Below are 21,049 nucleotides of genomic sequence, written 5' to 3'. Positions count from 1 at the left end.
CGGGGACCCCGGCCGGGCACTCCGCCTCTGGGTCCCAACTTTCTCACGGAGCTGCGGTCCCGCGGCGTTCGGAGCCGCCTCCCCCACCGGCCTCGCGGCATGTGCACCTGTGGGTGGGTCCTGTTAGTGTCACCCCCGTCACGGACGAGGAGACTTAGGCACAGCTCCCAAGTGACTTGTCGTCGGGCCCCCAGGAGGTGGGAGCTGGGGCTCCAGGGATTTGAACTCAGCTCTGTCTGATGTCAGAGCCCTCACCCACCCCATCGGCTTCAGGGATGTTTGGGGGACCCCGTGGGCTAAGGAATGGTCCAGCCGGGCCCATGGGGTGCAGCGGGAACCCAGTAGTAAAAGGGGGGCGTTGTCACTGTCAACGTAGCTCTCCCGCCCACCCCTGCCTCCACCCTCTGAGAAACCCTGTGTGTCCCCCTGCACAGGCCTGTAGCAATGACAGCTTCAACAACTCCGCTTTTCCTGTGCCCCAGTGGGGAGGAGGCAGCGGCTGGGAGCCCTGGTACTGGAAGGTTGCAGGCCCCAGATACTGCCCAGGTGACCTGGGAGGGGTGTGCTCACCCTGCCTGGAGCCTCGCCACCAGGGACAATATTTACCGAAGGCCTGAGGCCTGACACATGAACAAGGAGGTGCCTAGGCTGGTGCCGGTCGACAGTTGGTAGCCTCAACAGAGCACGTGTGTGTGTGTGTGTGTGTGTGTGTCTCCAGGCTGAGGGCTTGGGAGCTGAGTTGCTGGGGGACACCCTGGCCTGAGTTTTGCCTGGTGAGTTTTGCTTTGCTCACTTTTGTTGTATAACTTTGGCCCAGTCCTGTACCCTCCTCTAGGCTTCTGGTCCCTCCTTTGGAAAACACAGGGAAGTTGGACTGGCTGCTCCCTTCCTGCTCTGGTCTGAGCCTATAAATCCCAGAACTTGATTAGTTAGGTCCCTTCTGCCCAGCCCTGACTGAGCACCACCCTGCTGGGACCGGAAAAATGGTTTCCAGGAGACAAGGCAGGCAGGGAGCTGGGTATCTGTCAAAGAACCCTAGACCCCGTGGCCAAAAGCCACATTCACCCACTTTCTTATAAGCTCACATCCATGCCTGAGTCCTCTCTGTAACTTGGGTTCCTCTGGCCCGCTGTGGTCTTGCAGACCAGCAAGTAATTACTCTTTAGTAATGGTGGAGCCTCCTCACCATGAACCCTACCTGCCTTCCCGCATACCTGCCCACTCTTTGAAGACACACAGGTCCATCTGTCTCTGTCCCTGGTCGGTGTCATCTGGTGAGGTCTGAGCAGAGGAGGACCATTCTCACCTTCACCATAAAGACACTTAGTCATTCAACAAGCGCTTAGCAAGGCCTGCTCTGGGCTTGATGGTCAGTGGTGACCCAAGCCTGAAATTGCTACCATTTAAAAAATTATGATATGTTTTAAGCCTTTGGAAGAATATAAGAAATAATAAAATAAACGTCCATGCCCTTGCCACCCAGCTTTGTAAGATATTAACACCGTGTCCCATTTATTTCATACTCTTTTTAAGAAATATAGAGACCATGGAACCCTCTGTGGCAACCCCCTCCCTTCTTCCATCTCCAGAGATAGTTGCCATCCTGAGTTTTGGTTTTATCATTTCACTGTCTGTTTTTCTTCTTTTGTTGAGTGTGTGTAAGTCTTATTATATGTGGTCTGTTCTTGCTTTAAAGTTGTCTATAAATGAAGCCATGCAGCATGTGTCCTGCTTTTTCTCGCTTAGCACCAACCTTCTGAGATTTAACCTTCTTCATCCTGCTGCTCTGGTCCATGCTTGCCCTGATAGATGGGCCACCACCCTGTGTAAGAGACTCCCAATTATTTATGTATCTTACTTGGTGGATGTTGAGGTGTTCCCAGTGTCTATTCAAGCAGTGAATATTCGTGTACAGTTGTCCTTTGCACATCTGTGAGTGTTCCACTAGGGTGCCCCCTAGTAGTGGAATTGGTAGGTCATTGAATATGTGCACTCAATTTTTTTTTTTTTTTTTTTTTGAGTTGGTGACTCACTGTGTTGCCCAGGCTGGAGTGCAGTGGCAGATCATGGCTCACTGCAGCCTCAACCTCCTGGGCTCAGGCTATCCTTCCACCTCAGCCTCCTGATTAGCTGGTGTGCACCACTTCACCCACTTATTTTTATTTATTTATTTATTTTTTTGAGAGACAAGGTCTCTCTATGCTGCCCAGGCTGGTCTCGAAATCCTGGGCTCAAGCAATTCCCTCACCTCAGCCTACCAAAGTGCTAGGATTACAGGTATAAGCTACTGCCTCCGACCTCAGTCTTTATTTAGTTTCATTATAAGACTGAGGCTGCTTGGCAAAGGAATGATGGCAGTACACACTCTTAGACAAAATAGTAATCCCTGACATTGAGTACTTCCATTGTGCTTTCCACAGTCTTAATCAATCTTCACAACAACCCTGGGAGGTAAATACTCTTCTTCCTATGTCTTTTTCTTTTTGAGTTAGAGTTTTACTCTGTCACCCAGGCTGGAGTGCACTGGCACGCTCATGGCCACCCCAGCATCAACCTGCTGAGCTCCAGTGATCCTTCCGCCTCAGCCTTTCAAGTAGCCGGAACTACAGGTGTGCAATACCACACCCAGCTAATTTTTTTTATTTATTGTAGAGACAAGGTCTCACCAAGTTGCCTGGGCTGGTCTCGAGCCCACAGGCTCAGGCAGTCCACTTGCCTTAGCCTCCCAAAGTGCTGGGAGCAACTGAGCCTGACCTGTTCTTCCCATTTCATTGATGAGGAAACCAAGACTCACAGAAGGTCAAGAACATTCCCAGGTTTATCCAGCAAGTAATTGCTGAGCTGTAGCTGGAGCCCAGGGTCTCCGCTTTCAAAACTCTTGAAGGCCATGCTGTGTTAGGTCATGCCACATCGCTCCATGACATGTACTTGCTTTTTTTTTATTTTGAAATTTAAAAAAAAAAATTTTAAAGTTGTGGGGTCTGGCTGAGCTCGGTGGCTCAGACTGTAATCCCAGCACTTTGGGAGGCCGAGGTGAGTAGGTTGCCTGAGCTCGTGGCTTCAAGACCAGCCCAGGCAACTTGGCAAGACCTTGTCTCTACAATAAATCAGAAATTATCCGGGTGTAGTAGTGCACACTTGTAGCTCCAGCTACTTGGAAGGCTGAAGCAGAAAGATCACTGGAACCCAGCAAGTCATTGCTGGAGTGGCTGTGAGTGTGCCAGTGCACTCCAGCCTGGGCGACAGAGTGAGACTCCAATTAAAAAAAAAAGTAGCCGGGTTCGGTGGCTCAGCCTGTAATCCCGTGCCTTTGGGAGGCTGAAGTGAACCTGAGCCCGCGGGTTCGAGACCTGCCCAGGCAACTTGGCGAGACCTCATCTCTACAATAAATAAAAAATGAGCCGGGCATGGTAGCGCGCACCTGTAGTTCCAGCTACTTGGAAGGCTGAGGTGGAAGGATGGCCAGACCCCAGCAGGTCGAGGCTGCAGAGGCTGGGAGCGGCCACTGCACTCCAGTCTGGGTGACAGAGTGAGACTCCAACTCAAAAAAGAAAAAAAAAGTTATGGGATACAATTCAGGGATGTACTCGTTTTATGTGCAGCTAACAGGACCTCTTTGGAAGGGGAATCATAGTCATATTTGTACTTTAGAAAGGTCACTTCAGGCTGGGCACAGTGTCTCACACCTGTATTCCCAACACTCTGGGAGGCTGAGGCAGGCAGATTGCTTGAGCCCAGGAGTTCGAGATTAGCCTGGGCAACATAGCAAGACCTCATCTCTACAGAAAAGTAAAAATATTAGCTAGGTATGGAGGCATGTGCCTGTAGTCCTAGCTACTCAGGTTGCTGAGACGGAAGGATTATCTGAGCCCAGGAGGTCAAGAGTGCCGTGAGCCATGATCATTGTGATCATGCCACTGTACTGAAGCCTGGGCAACAGAGTGAGACCCCCGACTCCAAAAAGAAAAGGTCACTTCAGAAGTAACAGATCCCCATGGACAAGTTACTTCACTCTTTGACCCAAAGTTCCTGCAGCGGTGAGGCAGAGATTAAAATCCAGCTCTGATTCCAGTCTGCCTCCTGAGTGACTTTGTTCCACTGCGTCCTGGCCACACCCACCTCACCCTGACTGGGGTCAGGGTAGGAGGATTGCTCTCCCCCAGTGGAGACTGAGGGACTCCTCATTCACCCAGCTCTGCCCTGGAGACATTCAAGTAGCAGTCCAGGCAGACTGCAGGAGGGAGGTGGGTGGGAAGGGGAAGGCGGAGGTGGCCCAGGTTGCCTGACACCCCTCCCACCCTCCAGCTCCCTTCTCCCTTGGGCCTCAAACATGTGTGGGATCCGATTGGGAGAGCCCCCCACCACTATGCCAAAGCTCCCAGCGTTGGTCACCCGCCCTGCCCATGCTCCATCCAGCCCAGAGCCTCCTCTGCCTGCTCCCACCCCCGCCGCTCTGTTTCCCAAAGCACAGTGGAGAGGCCACCATCATCACAGGAATATATGTCATGTGGGCCCAGCATGGTGCCCTGGAGCAGAAAGACCTTGAAGACGCAGGGACAGCCTGTGGTGAAGTGGGGGCCTCGGTCATGACCAGGGAGGGGAAAGTTTGGTGTTTCTGCAGAAAGCGTTTCTGTCTTCTCCCGGGCTTCTGGGAGGAGCAGAGGAGGCTGGTCTTCACTGCCTTCGTGGCCTTATCTGTCAAATGCAGGTGAGAAGTCTGCTGCTGGGAAGACGGAGTGAAATACTGCAGTCCCGGGGTAGATAACTCGAGGTGCTCTTCCCTTTGTGGTGATGGGTGGTTGTTAATGCTATTGTGAAGCCAAACGGGGATGATACCCCCTGTCCTTCTGAGCTCCCCAGCCAGCCCCAGCCTCACCCCTCCATGTAGCTGGCCTTCCTGAGCCTCTTTCCACCCTTCCAGAATGTGTACGCCTCCCAACTACAGGATCATGCCTCCAGCCCTTTGCACATGCCTGTTTCCCCTCCTTGGCCTTCTTTCTCCATCATGTTCTCAGTTTGATGCCATCTTTCCAGATAGCTCCCTTGAGTGCCCAGGCTGGGTGAGTGGCCTCTTCAGCCCCCGGTGATCCCCATTAATGCAGCCCTGAGCACTGTGGCAGTCCCTGGCTCTGTCTGCCTCTGTCTCCTGTAAGGACTGAGCTCCTTAAGGCCAGGCCCAGGTCTGGGTCTACTCTGTGTCCCGTCAGCCCAGCCCCAGGCCTGGCCTAGAGTGGGAGATTAGTGGGTGTTTGTGGGAGGGAAGGAAGAAGGAAGCCAGCGTGGGGCTCACCCCCATTCTCAGGAGGTTACCACAGACCCACCTCATTCCAGGTGAGCAGCAGTCCTGGGACTGCCAGGAGAGGGAATCTTCATGTCTGCCCTGTCTGTTAGCCTGTGCATCTTTCTCTCTGGATATACCAAGCAGGCAGAACCTTTTCCTTGGTGAGAGGTGAAGGTGGTGAGGGTTGGGGTGTATGTGCAGAAATGGGAGGCAAGCTTTTGGCTCTGGAATTGTTTAGAGATTGGTATAAGCCATGGCAACGGACTGACTCCCGTGCTGAGCTGTCGGGCACTAGCTCAGGAAGAAACTTGGGTTAGAACCCATACATGTGTCCTCAGCCAAGTCATCTCCCCTCTGTGCCTCAATTTCTTCATCTGCAGTAGGGGGCAGGAATCCCATTTCACAAAGCATTTGGAGGGCTTTGGGGAAAAGGCCAGTTAAGCACCCAAGGCAGTAGGTGTTCACGGCTCTTCGTCGATTCATCTGACAGCAATAAATAGATTGAACGTCAGTCACTAGGCTGTGCCCTGGGCACAGCGGAAGACAGACACTGCCCGGCCTCATGAAGAGAGGGCCACAGTATTTTCGGGTGGGGCCTTTTAGGCCCCGGAAAGACCCTTGGTCTTTACCTAAGAGAGGCAGGAAGGACTTTAAGTGCAGGGTTGACATGGTCAGATTTGGGATTTATTTATTTATTTTCTCAGATTTGGGTTTTTGGCTGTTATGAGAGGAACGGGTTAGAGGGAACAGTGCTTCTAACATTCACCCTAAAAAGAAAAAAAGTACCTGAAGTCTGGGTGGGTTACAACAAACATACTTTAAAACATACTCCTGAGCTCCCACAGAAGTAACAGAAACTCTCAAGCCAAGAGGAAGAAAGAGCTGCAGTCAGGCTGGTAAACAAGGTGAGGCTGCAGCAACCTTAGGGTGTTTATAGATTTCAACAGCCTTGAGCCTTGGGTTTCAACGGCCACTCAAGGGATAGGAAACAAGGTCTTGGGCCTGCACAGTTCCAGTGTGAGGAGTTGGGACTTAGTCCCCCCCCACACACATAAATCAGGGCCTTTCCAAGGGCTACAGCCTCAGGAGGATTTGCTAGAAAAAAGATCCACTACCAGCAGAGAGCAGTTCTGATGGGGGAAAAGTCCCCTAGAATATGATAAACACTGGTCTGTCTTCACACAAATGTGGGGTTTGAATGCATGCTACCTTTGAGGGCCTGGAAATCATAAACTGAAAAAGCAACTGAAATGGTCTCAGTGTGGTAGTGCCCAGGGAGCCTGGCCAAGTAAGTGAAAATCCTTTCTGGAGGAATGTGTTCTAATCCCAGGGTCCCCTTGGGATCAGTTAAACATGAATCCATGATAAAACTGCAAAACAAAGCACACACAGAAACTAGCCACCATGAATAGCAGGTGCCAGATATAAGAAGTCACAGGACTTGTTTCCTTGCAAGTCTAAGAGGCCAGAATTATGAGAAATAAAATAGAAATAATTGTGCTTAAAATGCATAAAGAAGCCGGGCGCAGTGGCTCACGCCTGTATTCCCAGCACTTTGGGAGGTGAAGGCAAGAGGATTGCCTGAGTCCAGTGATTTGAGACCAGCCTGGGCAACTTGGTGAGACCTTGTCTCTACAATAAATAATAAAAAAATTAGTCGAGTGTGGTGGCGCATGCCTGTAGTGATAGCTACTTGGAAGGGCTGATCAGAAGGGTCATCTGAACCCAGCAGGTTAAGGCTGCGGTGACTGTGAGCGTACCACTATACTCCAGCCTGGGCAACAGAGTGAGACTCCTACCCCAAAAATAAAATAAAATATGTAAAGAAATTGAAGATGACCTTGAAATAGGGAATCCTGCTCCAAATAACAAAACAGATTTGAAAAAGAACCAAGAGGAGATTCTAGAAATGAAAAATATAATCACTGAAATGAAAAACTTGGCTGGGTGTAGTAGCTCATGCCTGTAATCCCAGCACTTTGGGAGGCTGTGATGGGAGAATCACTTGAGCCCAGGATTTTGACACCAGCCTGGACAACAAAGCAAGACCTTGTCTCTTTAAAAAAAAAAAAAAAAAAAGAATCAGCCGGGCGTGTCAGTGCGTTCCCGTAGTTCCGGCTACTTGGAAGGCTGAGGTGGAAGGATTGCTGGAGTTCAGTAGGTCGATGCTGGGGTGGCCGTGATTGTGCCACTGCACTCCAGCCTGAGTGACAGAGTGAGACTCCAACTCAAAAAAACCCTCCCAAAAAACCATGATGGTGGCCTGGAACAGAAGGCATTGGGAACGGGAGGGGTGGATTAAGAGATGTTAGGAAGTAGGGCATATAGGGTTCAGTGATGGAGGGGATGCCAGAGGCCCGGGAGGGAGATGTGGCCAGGATGACTCTCAGATTTCTGGCTTATGGAACTGAATAGAGACATGTCACTTACTAAAATGACAAAGACTGGGGGAGAACAGATTTGCGAGTATGAACAAGGGTTCGATTTTGAAAAAGACACTTTCCAATTTCCCTGGGAAGATCTGCTGATAATCCCAGAGGAGGAGACTTCAGAGCTGGGCCTCAAGGTATGTGTAGGAGTCTACCTGGTGGAGAAGGGACTTTCTCTTAACTAACTTTTGGGGAGCAGTATTTCCCTTCAGCAAGATCATTGAGCCCCTGCCTCCTCCTTTCACCTAAAAGAGGCCCCTTGAGAAGAGATTTTTCTCAAAACCATCAAATAGGCCTCATAGGATCTCATTTCATCCCTCATTTTACAGATGGGAAAACTGAGACCCAGAAAAGTCAGGGATTTACTATTCATTCATTCATTCATTCATTCACATAACACTTTTTTAAAATCACATATTTTTTAAAAACTACTTTGTACCAGTTGCTAGATGCTGGGAGTACAGCAGGGAACAAAACAAAGACTGCTGCCTTCTGGGAGCTTATAGTTTAGTGGAGGGAGACAGACAATAAACAAAAAAGTGAGTACAAAATGTAGTATCAGAGGGCAATAAAAACCATAGAGAGATATAAGGACTGGATAGAGGTCAGGTTTACCAGGGGTGCCATTTGGCAGGTGAAACGCCCCTGGGCTGCTCGGATGAGCCCCACCTTTGGTAGCCCATTGTGACAGTATCTGGATTCTAGAGTGCAGTCTTGGGGGCAGAAGGAGACCTGGAGAAGGAGGGAGAGAGGGACAGTGGGAATTAGTGGGTGGGCTGTGCCCCCCAGGGGGTGCAGCAAAGCCTGATGGGTCAAAAAGGCCACAAAGACTCCCTTTACCCTCGTAGAAGGTAAGATCAATTTATTCTTAAGGCCTCCTTGTTCCCACCCTTGGTCCCTCCATCAGCTCTCAGGTGACACCCCCTTCCGCTCCTCCTCCCACCTTGGGAATACCAAAAGGTGGGTCCAAATTGCCCCTGTGCCCCAATAGAAGTGGGCATCCAAGGCCACCCTATGAGGCTCTGTCCTGGCCAGGCGGGGCTGGGGTTCCCAGGGTCATGCCCATGTCTCTCCTCTTAGGACTCCTGTGAGCAGCCTCCATGAGGCCCTGGACCAGTGCATGACCGCCCTGGACCTCTTCCTCACCAACCGATTCTCAGAAGCACTCAGCTACCTCAAGCCCAGGTGAGGCGTAAGGCCCAGTTGGGGTGGGGGCGCGCGTGCAGGGATGGGGCACGCGGCTAGGGAAGAACCAGAGGTCTCGTGTGGGAGGAGCCCTGTGTGACTGAATGCCTTCGCTTTCTGGGTCACCGTGACCCCTGAGAATCCCATAAACATGGCTCGAGCTCCCCACCCCACAGCCTGCATGCAGCCAGGGCCTTTCCAAGGTCACCGTGACTTCCCTCGCCTTGGGTTCTGAGCCCTCTTCACACTTGAATTTCTTGTTCCCAAGGAATCCACTTGGGGCTTTTCCCTGTCAGCTCTGACATGGCCCCTTTGTTGATTACCCTTCTCTCAACACCCACCCCACCCGCTGCCACCACCAGCAATAAAGACTTGAGTTGCGTGCTTTTTCAGCCATTTTCTCTAGCGTTTACTGCCTTATTTCTTTAAATGTAAGTAAATAATGTGCTTATATTCCTTCTGCTTTTTCTTGAGTTAGAGTCTCACTCTGTCGTCCAGGCTGGAGTGTAGTGGCGCACTCACAACCACCGCAGTCTTGACCTGCTGGGCTCAGGTGATCCTTCCGTGTCAGCCTTTCAAGTAGCTGGAACTACAGGCATGCGCTACCACACCCATCTAAATTTTTTATTTAATGTAGAGATGAGATCTCATCAAGTTGCCCAGGATAGTCTGGAATCCCTGGGCTCTGGCAAACCTCTTGCCTCCACCTCCCAAAGTGTTGGGATTACAGGTGTGAACCACCACACCCTACTAGATTCCTTTTTCTTATCTCAGTTTTTAAAATTGAGATTCAATTCACATGCCATAAAATTTACTCTTTCCTCCTTGTCACTTTTAAACGCTATCTAGGCCTATAATCCCAGCACTTTGGAAGGCAAAAGCAAGAGGATTGCCTGAGCCCCCAGGGGTCTGAGACCAGACTGGACAACTTGGCAAGGTCTTGTCTCTACAAAAAAATAAAAAAATTAGCCAGTTGTGGTGGCACATGCCTGTAGTCCCAGCTACTCAGAATGTTGAGGTGGAAGGATCGATCACCTGAGACTTAGGAGGTCAAGATTGCTGTGAACCGTGGTTGTGCCACTGCACTCTAACCTGGGTGACAGAGTGAGACTCCAACTCAAAAAAAAGAGAAAATGTCACCTCTCCCCTCTGCGCTGCCTTCCTGCCCTCATCCTTCTCTTGTCATGATATCACAATATTTGGGTAAACTGAGAATCAGGGGTTCACATTATTATAACTTCATAATCAGTGCTCATAGCAGACAAATTGTGCACTAGATTGTTTCCTTTCTGGAGTCAGTAATCATCTTACTTTTTCATTTGCCTAATTTCCTGTACATTTATCTTAATGTTTTATAACTGCTCCATCAGATCACCCTATCATGAGTTTTCCCCCAAATGCTTGAACATACCAAGTCAGCTCTCAGTCCCTCCTTTTCCTGGAAACCTGTCCTCCCGAGGACAGATGTGTCTACTGTCCAGCCCCCCAGCTATCTCCCGGAGCCCCTCTGCTTCTCTCCCATTTCTTTGATCCAGGTCTTGTTTTTCCCCATCTTACCAGAACATGTCCTCTAGAGATTTCCTGAGAAAGAGTTGCATGAATACACGTTTTTCCCTCAGACTTTTGTAGACATTCCTCCTCTGTTTTCTGTCATTTACTGTAGCCGTGAGAACCCTAGTTTTTCTTACATTGTGTGCCATCATCTCTTCTTCAAAAATGTGCAGGCTCGTCTCCTATATTCCTGCAAATCTGGCATGTCACAATGATGTGCTGGAATGAAGGGCTTTTTTATTCTGTGGTGTTGTGTGGAGACCCTTTCGGTTCCGGGAAGTTCTCTGGTACCATCACTCTATCATCTGTTTCCCTTTCCTGGGCTTTCTTTAAGGCAGGTATTGGACTCTCTGGGGAAATGCTCTTGTAAGCCTCTTATCTCCATCCATCCATCCCTCCCCTTTCATCTATTTCTTTATCTTTTTTTCCCTTTGATTTTTGGGACACTTCCTCACTCTTATCATTGATTCCTTCTATTGATCTTATTTCTGTAATCATATGATTAATTTCCAGTACTCTTCATTCTCTGAATGTTCTTTTTACTCTGACATCTTATTCTTGGTCTATGAGTGTACTGTCTTTTTTTTTTTTTTGAGTCAGGTTCTCACTCTGTCACCCAGGCTAGAGTGCAGTGGCATGACCACAACTCATGGCAGGCTCGACCTCCTTGTCTCAGGTGATCTTTCATCCTGAGTAGCTGGGACTACAGGTGCATGCCACCACGTCCGGCTAATTTTTTGATTTACTGTAGAGATGAGGTCTCGCTATGTTGCCCAGGCTGGTCTCGAGCTCCTAGGCTCAAGTAATCCACCAGCCTCGGCCTCTCAAAGTGCTGGGATTGCAGGCATGAGCCACTGTGCCCAGCCACTGTCTTCTTTATATCTATATTTATAATATGAGACCCTTAGGACAGGATGTGGCATGTAATAAGCATTCTAATAAGGTACTTTTTTGTTATTATTATTGCCACGGAATATTATTTTTTAAAAAATGCTTTATTCTGGCCAGGTTCGGTGGCTCAGCCTATAATCCCAGCACTTTGGGAGGTCAAGGTGAGTGGATTGCCTGAGCCTGTGGGTTCGAGACCAGCCCGGGCAACCTGGCAAGACCTCATCTCTACAATAAACCAAAAATTAGCCGGGCATGGTAGCACGTGCCTGTAGTTCCGGCTACTTGGAAGGCTGAGGCAGAAGGATCGCCGGAACCTAGCAGGTTGACGCTGGGGTGGCCATGAGTGTGCCACTGCACTCCAGCCTGGGCAACAGAGTGAGACTCCAACTAAAAAAAAAAAAAAGTTTTATTCTTTTCCTGCATAATTTTGTTCTCTTCGTGCTCCTGAATTCTGTTTTATGATAGGAGTCCTCTTCTCATGGGTGCTTTCTTCAAATAGCCAGTGATCCCCAGCTAGGTCTGTCTGGTCATATTTAAGAATGAGTTTGCTCAAAGGCCAACTGGAAGGTCTATGCCAAGCCGCCTTGTGATTGGTGGGGTTGGCCTTAAATGATCTGGCAGAGAGCTGGCCCCCAAATGTCAGCCCTGGGGTGGTTCCACTTACTTAGAGAAGAATTCTTCATTCTTCAGCTGACAGGGAGCCCTGGCGGCCTGGATTCTGAGACTGGGTGTGGCAGAGAGCGGGGTCTAATCATGTCCACTGTCTACTTTCCCTGGGCCCCCTCCCATCAGCTCCAAGCTGTCTTGTACAATGCCTTACCTGGTTTCCTGGGCCCCCTCCCATCAGCTCCAAGCTGTCTTGTACAATGCCTTACCTGGTTTCCTAGGCCCCAAGGGAAAGCGAACGCTGAAGCAGTGGGACTGGTTTCCCCAAGTCCCCAAGCCCAGCCTGTTCAGTTTCTCTAGACTTGACTGACCCTTCGTTCTCCTGCCTGGGGTCCGTGGCTCAGCTTCTGGGGTGGGGTGGAGTGGGGGTTCCAGGGTGTGATGATTGAATGAGCCCCTCTGGTAGCAGTCCCCACGCCTCCCTCCCACCCTCCTAGGGAATCTGGGCTTGAGGTGGGGCAGGTCGGGCAGGCCAGGGTCTGCAGCAAGAGTATGGCCACGCTCTGAAGCAGGCCAAGCCACACCCTGCTCCATCACTGAATGACCAGGTTCCCCTCCTGGTAATCTTGGAAAGCTTCCTGGCTCCTACTTCTCCCCAGTCATCTTGTGTCCCTCACTCTGCCCTGAAGCCCAGACCATAGCCACCTTCCTGCATTAGAAACCAGCTGTCCCAGGCCACAGCTGCTTAGCACTGTCCCAGTGGACCCTAAGCACAGCCTTTCTCCTCTTCCCCTGAAGGCCAGCTAAAACCAGGCCATACCTTGGTCTGCTCTAAACTCTCCTGTAGACTCGGGGCTATCAGAAGGAAGGCAGAGCACAGAAGAAAACATTAAACCCAGATGCTGTGGCTGTCCTCAGGTCCTTGAGCTGACCCTGCCATGGAGTCCCTGAGAGGGCATTTCCCTCTGTAGTCCCTCACCCCAGGAGGCAGCTAACAGAAGTACCGCAGCTCTCAGGTCCCCAAGAGGAAACCCTCATCCTGACGGAGGCACCCCATGAATCCAGTCTTCCCACAAGGCCAACTTTTACCAAGTACATGTGAGGCAGTGTACTTGCTATATATTAACCCCTGGCCCATTCCAGAAAAGGATCTTTCTTTTCTTTTGAATTAAGAATTCTTCTCTAAATGGTAGTATCAGTAACACATTCCCCCCTCACCACCTTGTGACAACCCAGAATGTCTCCCCAAACTGCCAATTGTCCTCACATTGGGAGGAGTACTTTGCCACTTTCATTGAAAACCACTGGTCTAGAGAAAATAATTCTTGCTAAAAACAAAACACAACAGCTTTCCCTTCCTTATTTGTAGCCATTGAAGCTTCAGAAGATGATGGATCTAGTTTCATGCACTGTCCTTTGTTGTACACACACTGTCTTATTTAACCGTCCTAATCCTGGGCGGTAGGGGAGGTTGTCCCTTTTGCTCCTTGGGAGGTAACTGGGCTTCCCAAGCTCCCTGCCCCCACCTGACATCTGCTTTCCATATGTGAGCGGTGCTGTCTCTGCTTCTAGTTTGTTTTGCTCAGCACTGTGTCTGTTCCTAAACACTGTCTCTGGAAGATGAGGGGGCTACTCTGTTTTTCTTGATGAATAAGGGTCTAGATTAAGAAGTGGCAGAGCTGGGATTCCAATCCAGGCCCACCAGGTCGCACAAACCACATTCCGCCTGCCGTGCTGTCTTGGGTCTCGAGCAGGGTGGAGGCGTTTGCCTTGGGTGGGGAGCCTCATGCCTGCCTACCCCAATGAAGAGTGAAGGAGGTGGAAGGTGTGCACAGGGTATGTTCGAGGAAGTTCAGGGTGTGTCCATGCTGTATCCTGGAGTTCCTCTGAGGAAAGAGGCCAAGTCACCTGCTGGGAGTGAGAGCCCTGTGGTGTTGGAGGGATGACAAGGAGCAGGGGAAAAGTGTTTCTGGGGGGCGTGGCAGGCCTGGCTGAGGCCAGGGGCCCCAGCCAGGATGTGCTGGTCTGTATGCAGGGCAGCTTTCTCCAGTGTTGGTCAGTGGCTGTGTGGAAAAAGTGGGCATTTGTGTGACTTCTGGGCTGGGTACCTGACTGCGTGCAGCAGAAGGTTGGCAGACTTAGCACTGAGTCTCTTGACAAGAGAGGGGCTGATGTGAGGAGCTCACTGAGGGGCCAAGAAGAGAGGACAGGCTGGAGGTGGAGGGTGGGGCAGCCTTTGCAAAGTCTGGGCAGCGCGTGAGGGGCGGGAGTATCTGAGGAACAGAGACGCTCAACCTGGCTGAGTAGGGAGAGCGGAGACAGCTCCAGAAGGAAGAGGCAGGGTGATAGAAGCAGATGGGGAATATGGAGCCCCCAGAAGCAGCTTGGCCTGGAAAGTGGGAGAGTGAGAGGGGTCTGAGAAGACCAGAAAGTGGAGAGAGGGCAACAGAGACTTGGAGAGGCGGAAGGGCTGCCTCCGCCTTCCAGCCTAGAGAGCCTCACCCTGAAAGGACCTCAGAAAGTGAGGCTGGAACTGTGTGAGGAAGAAGCCGTGGGTGCTGGGGCAGGCTAAGGAGGCCCCAGTGGTGAGGGCAAGGGCAGGACAGGATGACTGACCAGTATCCACCAAGACCTGAACCTTGGCTGCTAGCTGAGGAAGGGTGGCCTAGAGGCCACTGGGATCGGCCGACCTCCTGGCGCCCAAGGAGTCAGTCCCCAATTCCGACACCCTGCTCTTTGACGGCTCTTCTAGCGCCCTCCCCATCTTGACAGCTGCCCCGGGTCCCAGAAGGCGGGACCCCAGTGGGCATCTTATCCCATAGCTGGGGTCCGCTCAGGAGTGAGGGGGCTGTTGCTCCCAGGGGTCTGGTTGCCATATATGCAAATAAGAACTTGTGGGGGTACAAACCAAACTTGGCATGTCTGAGGTTTGAGGGTTGTCATACTTTTATATCCCGTTTTCCAGTCCAGACCAAAGCTGGGGGGCTTCCAGGTGGGAGGCTAGGGAGGGACTAGGATTCCTAGTCACAGGTGCATGTTGGGGCCTTGGGCCTCAGACTAGGAATTCCACTTTGTCTGCCGGCTGCCTGGGGGGGTTGTCTCTCCCTCTGGGCCCAGCACCAGACTGGGTCTAACAGGTGGGGCTGGGCAGTGGAGCGGAGTCTCAGGCCTCAGACCTGTGGTGGAAATGAAGAGAGAGGCAAGGGCTTGAGAGCTGGAGAGGCCCAGGGGGTAGGGGTAATCTGGGGGAGGAGGTCTGTGTGCTGCCAGGGAAGTCCTTCCTCAAAGAGAAGTTTTTACGCAGGAAAGTGACCCTTGACCTGGGTAGGACATGACTCACCTTTATTAAGTGTTGGTGATGTGGCCCCTGGCTTAAGTGTCCTAGTTAAGCCAACTCAAAAAGCCCTGGTAGAGAGGTGTTATTGTATTTGTTTCTATAGGGAGAAATATGAGGCTCAGAGAGGTTACCAGACCCAGCTGGGAACTGGCAAAGCCAGGATTCCAACCTGTGTCTGAGAGGCTCTGAAGTCCAAGTTCTGACCTCCCCTGTGGGCAGCTGCCTCCTTTCCACAAGCCTCTGCCTGCAGATTAAGCAGGCCTAGCAAAGGCCTGGGGGGTGTCCTCATGGCAGCCAGTGCTGGTGAGGGGTGGACCAGCTTTTTTCCTATCTTTGACCCTCAAGGATTATCTGAGGATCGCCCAGAAGAAAAAAGGCAGCAACTTGACAAGCGTTTTATAAATGAGAAAGGCAGAAGAATAGGTCACATGATTTGACAATAACACATAAAACTGTCTGTAAACCTTAGTCATCTCTCTTTCCTCCCAAGTTTCCAGCATGAGCCAGGTACTGAGGAGCTTCATAAATGATTAACAAGGGGACGTGGGGAAGGAGTGAAGATGGCCACAGCACTGCCTGCAGTCTTACAGGCCCATGGTCAGCCTCACGGAGCCATAGAGGCCCGGGAAGGCTGGCATGATTGGCCCATTTTGCAGAAGCAGAAATCAAGGTCCAGACCTGTTAGGCGACTCCTCCAATACAGAGAGACTGGCACTGTTCCAGTCCCTCCCCGCCTGTCGTCCTCTCTGTGTGTTAGACTAAATGCCCCCCATCCCCAACACACTCTGTAGCCAAGAAGCCTGGGGCTGTAGAGGAGCAGAGAGCCAGGAGGCGAAGGCTTTCTGGGGCCACTGGGCTCAGCCCTGACACCCTGGTGCTGGGGACACAGATGAGTCATATGCAAGCACTGTTCTCGAGGTGCCTGCAGTCTTGGGGGAGAGCTGAGTTCATTGTGGCCCAGGCCTCAGTTATAGACACTCAGCCCCTGAGGAGGGGCCCTGGATTCCCAGCGGCCTTGGTGGCATTTGAAGGCCATGATGAATGAGTCAGGAGATGTGGAGGTAGGGAAAGGGCATTCAAGCTGAGGGAGCAGCGTGGCCCAAGGCCTGGAAGAGGGAAATGTGGGGTTTTCTTGTGGAAAGTCTGTGTGGTTCAGTATGGTGGGGGTACAGTCTTGGGTGTGACCAAGAGCTAGGGGGTGGTGTGGGGAGGTAGGCAGGGTTGGCATCCTGTGCAGCCTCATTCCAGCTGTTGTTCCCTGGGCTGTGGCAGCCACAGGAGGGTTTAATCAGAGGACACCATGATCAGATGATGGGGCAGGATAGACAAGGCAACAGGTGGCCAGGGAGTGGGCACAGGGTAGGCCCAGGGATGGGGCTTGGGAACAGACAGGATCTCACAGGGACTTGGGCTTGCCTGCTGCAAGTGGGGGTGGAAGGCAGGGGGCGGGCCCTGGGCGTCGGGAAGGGCAACTTGAGACCAACCGCCATGTGCTCTCTCGGTCCCCACCGCAGCTGGGCTGCTGCCACTCCTGCCAGGCAGGCCAGGAGCCAAGGCCCAGCTCTGGAAGTTCGCTCAGGGCCGTCAGCAGGAAGCAGAGCAGTTGTGGACAGGATCGAGGTCTTTGAGTGGCAGTGAAAGGGTCAGACCTCCGCCAACCTCTCCCTGCCCTTGGACCTCCGGTCCCCCTGCTCTCTTCCCTGTGCAGATCACCCCTGGTGGGTGATCTCCCCAGGGCCCGCTACCTGTGGAGTGCTAGGGGTCAGTGCTCTCAATGTCCCTTCTCTCCGGCAGAACCAAGGAGAGCATGTACCACTCGCTGACGTATGCCACCATCCTGGAGATGCAGGCCATGATGACCTTTGACCCTCAGGACATCCTGCTCGCAGGCAACATGATGAAGGAGGCGCAGTTGCTGTGTCAGAGGTCTGGGACACGGGGGACAGGGGTTAGAGGATGCAAGGCCCACTGTCTGTCGCCCTGGCCCATTCCAATGCCTGAAATGCTGCTATACGGGCTTCTTTTGGCTGAGAACTTGTGTCCCCAAGTGCTGAGAGCTGTCCCTGTCAGCACTTGCCTCAAAAGCCTTGTTGTGCAAGCTAATCTTGATTGGGAGAAAAATGAATTCTCTAATAACTCTGACCTTGGACAAGTCCCTTTCTGGACTCAGCTTTCCTCACTTGTAAAATGAGTGTGATGAAAGAGACATCACAGGGTTATATATCCTGGGGACCGCACAAAGACACCGGTCACAGGACCTGGTGCATAATTAGTGTTGGGTTCACATTTGCTACACGAAAGAATGGCCTAATAGACACCAAGTGTCTGTGCACCAATGTTCACTGGGCGCACGCTCATGCTTGCTCTGGGCCAGGCCCTGCGCCAAGCATGGGTGACCCAGGAAATCATCAGACCTGGGCCACTCTGACGCCTGCACTGCCAGGTCAGGGAGATCGACACAGACAGTGACACTGCAGCATGATGCAAGGAAGCTCCAGGGGCTGTGGGGGTCTAGCCAGGGGAGCAGGAAAGGCTTCCTGGGGGAGGGGAGGCCAGAGCCAGGTCCCCAGGGGTGACTAGAAGCTGGCTGGGGCGAAGGGAGAAGGCACTACAGTGGGGGCAAAGGTGTGAGAAAGCCCAGGTTTGAGGGCTGCCGGGAGTTCACTGTCTAGAGAATCCTGTGGGAGGAGCCTACACACCTTGGAAGCCGCCCCAAGGACCCAGGCTGCATCTTCAGGGCAGTGCCTGCTGTAGGGGTCCTGAGCTGGGGGAAGGCCTTTGGGAGAAACTCCCTGGCAGACAGGTGGAGGGCTAACGGGCACCGGGACCTGGGCGGGTAGGAGCAGCAGGCCAGGCGTGGCACTCAAGACCTAAATTAAGGAATCCAGAGGTGGGATGGGTCGGAGCTGCCAAGAGCAACGTCACCTAGCCTGGGGACAGGCTGGCCAGGGGCCTGCTGCAGGTACTCAACCCCATGATTGACGTGCCTGTTAACTGTCCCTGTTCTACCAGTGAGGACACTGAGGCTCAGATAAATAAAGTGACTTTTTTTTTTTTGGCCAGAATCTCAAACCTTCTCTGTCTGTCCCCAAAGCTTATATTATTTTTGCTAATGTTGCCTCTGTAGGAATTTTCTAGAATGTAGCAGAGGGGGACAGAGATGAGTGTGGCCCCTTTCCCATCCTCACCGAGGCCCCTTTTTCCTCTTCAGGCACCGGAGGAAGTCTTCCGTGACAGATTCCTTCAGCAGCCTGGTGAACCGCCCCACTCTGGGCCAATTCACGGAAGGTGTGGCATCCGGGATGTCCTCTCAACCATGCGAAGCCCAGGTGGCCTGGCTCCAGGCCCAGGAAGGGGTGGAAAGGGCAGTTGTCCTCCCAGTTATCACCAAAGGGGCCAGGCCCTGGCCTTGGTGCTGGGACACAGATGGGCCAGACTTGGGGCCTTTGGAGGAATGGCTCTCTGGGGAGGGCGTGGAGGGCAGATGAGGCCCACTTACCTGATGGCATCACTGGCTGAGAAGCTGGCAGTCCGGGAAAGGAGAGACTGTCATAGGGTCCGTGGGTTTTGCTCCTGTGGCCAAGGGAAACAGAATTGTGTGTGCAGTTGGGGTCACTGATTGAATTAGCCTACTGATCACGTGTGCCCCAGAGGAAATGTGGTTTTAGCAACTGACATTCTGGGACAAGGCAGCTGACCACATTAGAAGAGGCGGTCAGGGCTGTCACAGCCTCTCTGGTGTCTTTGTGTCGTGACCATGAACGCTGGTCCTGGAGGTAGTGGTGGCTGACCACAAGCAGTTAGGGGCTTTTCAGCACAGGGGCAAGTGACCTTACCCGCCTGGAAGCATCAGATGGTGCTGGGTGCACAGCAAATACGAGGCTGCTTGGAGAAGAAGAGAATGAGGCTGGACTGACCTCCTGGGGGACAGGGGGGGCTGAAGGGGTGGAGGACCCAGCAGGAGACCGGGGGGATGTGAGCTGACTAGGGACAGTGAGGAGCTGACCTGGGCAACTGGGTGGGGGGGGTGTTGGGGCGCTGGGGGAGGTGCTGACGCAAGCTCTCTTTGCTTTTGGGGTGATGGGGACATGAGTTCAGTCCAGGCCTCCTGCCTAGAGTCCCAGGAGGCCCCAGGGCTTTGGTTTTCTTCCCACAGAGGAGATCCACGCTGAGGTCTGCTATGCGGAGTGCCTGCTACAGAGAGCAGCCCTGACCTTCCTGCAGGTAGGAGCTCTGCTTGCACGAGGAGGTAGGGAATTTCAGGTCAGCCCACATCTGACCACAACCCATCCCCTCGTGGTCCCAGTGAGGACTGAGGCCCAGTACCCCCCACACTCCCAACCCTGGCCAGGCTCTCTGCAGAGGGGATGGGCTTCCCTCCTCACACACCGAGCGCATGCGCTCCATCTAGCCTTGTGACTGCTGCCTCTACCGTGTGATGCTGCATTTCCTGCTATGGTCACACAGGATGAAAGGCATTGTCACAAAGCCTGCTCTATACTGGATTCACTCAGCAAACACTGTAGTACCTGCGAGTGTACCAGGTTTCTTGCATATAGTGCAGGTATGTAGCTTTCACATGCCTTACATGCATGACTGTTTTATAAACACATTGATTATTTAACCTTCACCTCAGAGGCCTGTGAAAGGGAGGCTGAGGAGAGAGGAGTCACTTTCCAAAGGTCACGTGATTAGCCAGTGGCGAGCAGGGATTTGAACCTAGGTCTGACCACGTCAGACCCCAGGGTCTCCTTACCACATGGTGGGAATTATAACTGTCATGCGTGACTTTACCAGAGAGCCTAGCTTGTAATGACAGCATATCATAATTGTGTCTATATGCATGTTAGGGGAGCAGGACATACTCATATACATTTTAGTGTCAGGGTGCCATGTATCAGCTCTTTTCTCTTTTTGGACCTCAGATGATTCGAACTGGATTAATTCTATGCTTGGTTAGGACTCACTGTGATAACTGTACCATGAATAGCATTTATTTGATTTGTTTATTACATTTTTACAAATAATAAACACCCACAACGCCCACCCCCCCAGCTGGAGGACAGAACACTGGCTATGACCCTTCTCACCTGTGGGCTCCTCCTGCCCCCACCTCTGCCCCCAACAAGGGACCCACTACATAGATTTTTGTGTTTATCATCCCTCCCCCTAGGTTTTATTATTATTATTTTAGTAGAATTTGGTGAAAGGAAAGAAAAGCTCCTACAGTGCGAGAGAACCCGAGGGGGTTGCCCTCCCAGGGTTTGTTTTTGAGTTGGAGTCTCACTCCTCACCCAGGCTGGAGTCCTCAAGGCCACCGCAGCCTTGACTGCTGGGCTTAGGCAATCCTTCTGCCTCAGCCTTCCAAGTAGCCAGAACTACAGGCACACACTACCATGCCTGGCTAATTTTTTTTTTTTTTTAATCATAGAGACGAGGTCCTCCCAAATTGCCGAGGCTGTTCTCAAATCCCCAGGCTCAGGCAACCCTCTCGCCTTGGCCTCCCAAAGTGCTGGGATTACAGGCTGAGCCATTGTGCCTGCCTCCCCCCTCCCCCCCCCCCCCCCTTAATGTTTACCCCAGGTTTTTAAAAGGTATGAAAGACCTTCCAATTCAAGTCATTCTCTCTTTGTACTTTATATTATGAATCTACTGTTGCATGAAAAATTCCCTAAAACTGATCAACTAAAAACAATAAATTTGTGTTATTTGCTACAGATTTTGATGGCCAGGAATTTTCCCTGAATACATCTGGCTTAGGGACCCTCA

At 51.9% G+C, this 21,049-nt stretch overlaps 1 protein-coding gene across 3 annotated transcripts in view; it reads left to right on the top strand.

The window, feature by feature from the left end:
- TTC39A (tetratricopeptide repeat domain 39A) overlaps positions 1-21,049 on the top strand; it is a 64,732-nt gene that overhangs the window by 22,732 nt on the left and 20,951 nt on the right. Inside the window, exons 1-5 of one of the 3 annotated variants that reach the window (XM_008066976.2) lie at positions 42-197; positions 8,791-8,895; positions 17,075-17,206; positions 18,492-18,568; positions 19,437-19,504. In XM_008066976.2, the coding sequence (XP_008065167.1) occupies positions 100-197; positions 8,791-8,895; positions 17,075-17,206; positions 18,492-18,568; positions 19,437-19,504 (480 nt within the window). In that variant the 5' untranslated portion in view covers positions 42-99. Of the gene's footprint in view, positions 1-41; positions 198-8,413; positions 8,562-8,790; positions 8,896-17,074; positions 17,207-18,491; positions 18,569-19,436; positions 19,505-21,049 lie in introns of those variants that run through there. The other 2 variants (XM_008066979.2, XM_008066978.1) reach the window with 2 other exon arrangements.

Source organism: Carlito syrichta, unplaced genomic scaffold, assembly GCF_000164805.1.
Source record: "Carlito syrichta isolate Samal-C Ts95f unplaced genomic scaffold, Tarsius_syrichta-2.0.1 Scaffold309206, whole genome shotgun sequence".
Classification (NCBI taxonomy): Eukaryota; Metazoa; Chordata; class Mammalia; order Primates; family Tarsiidae; genus Carlito; species Carlito syrichta.
This window is presented reverse-complemented; position numbering and strand designations above follow the sequence as displayed.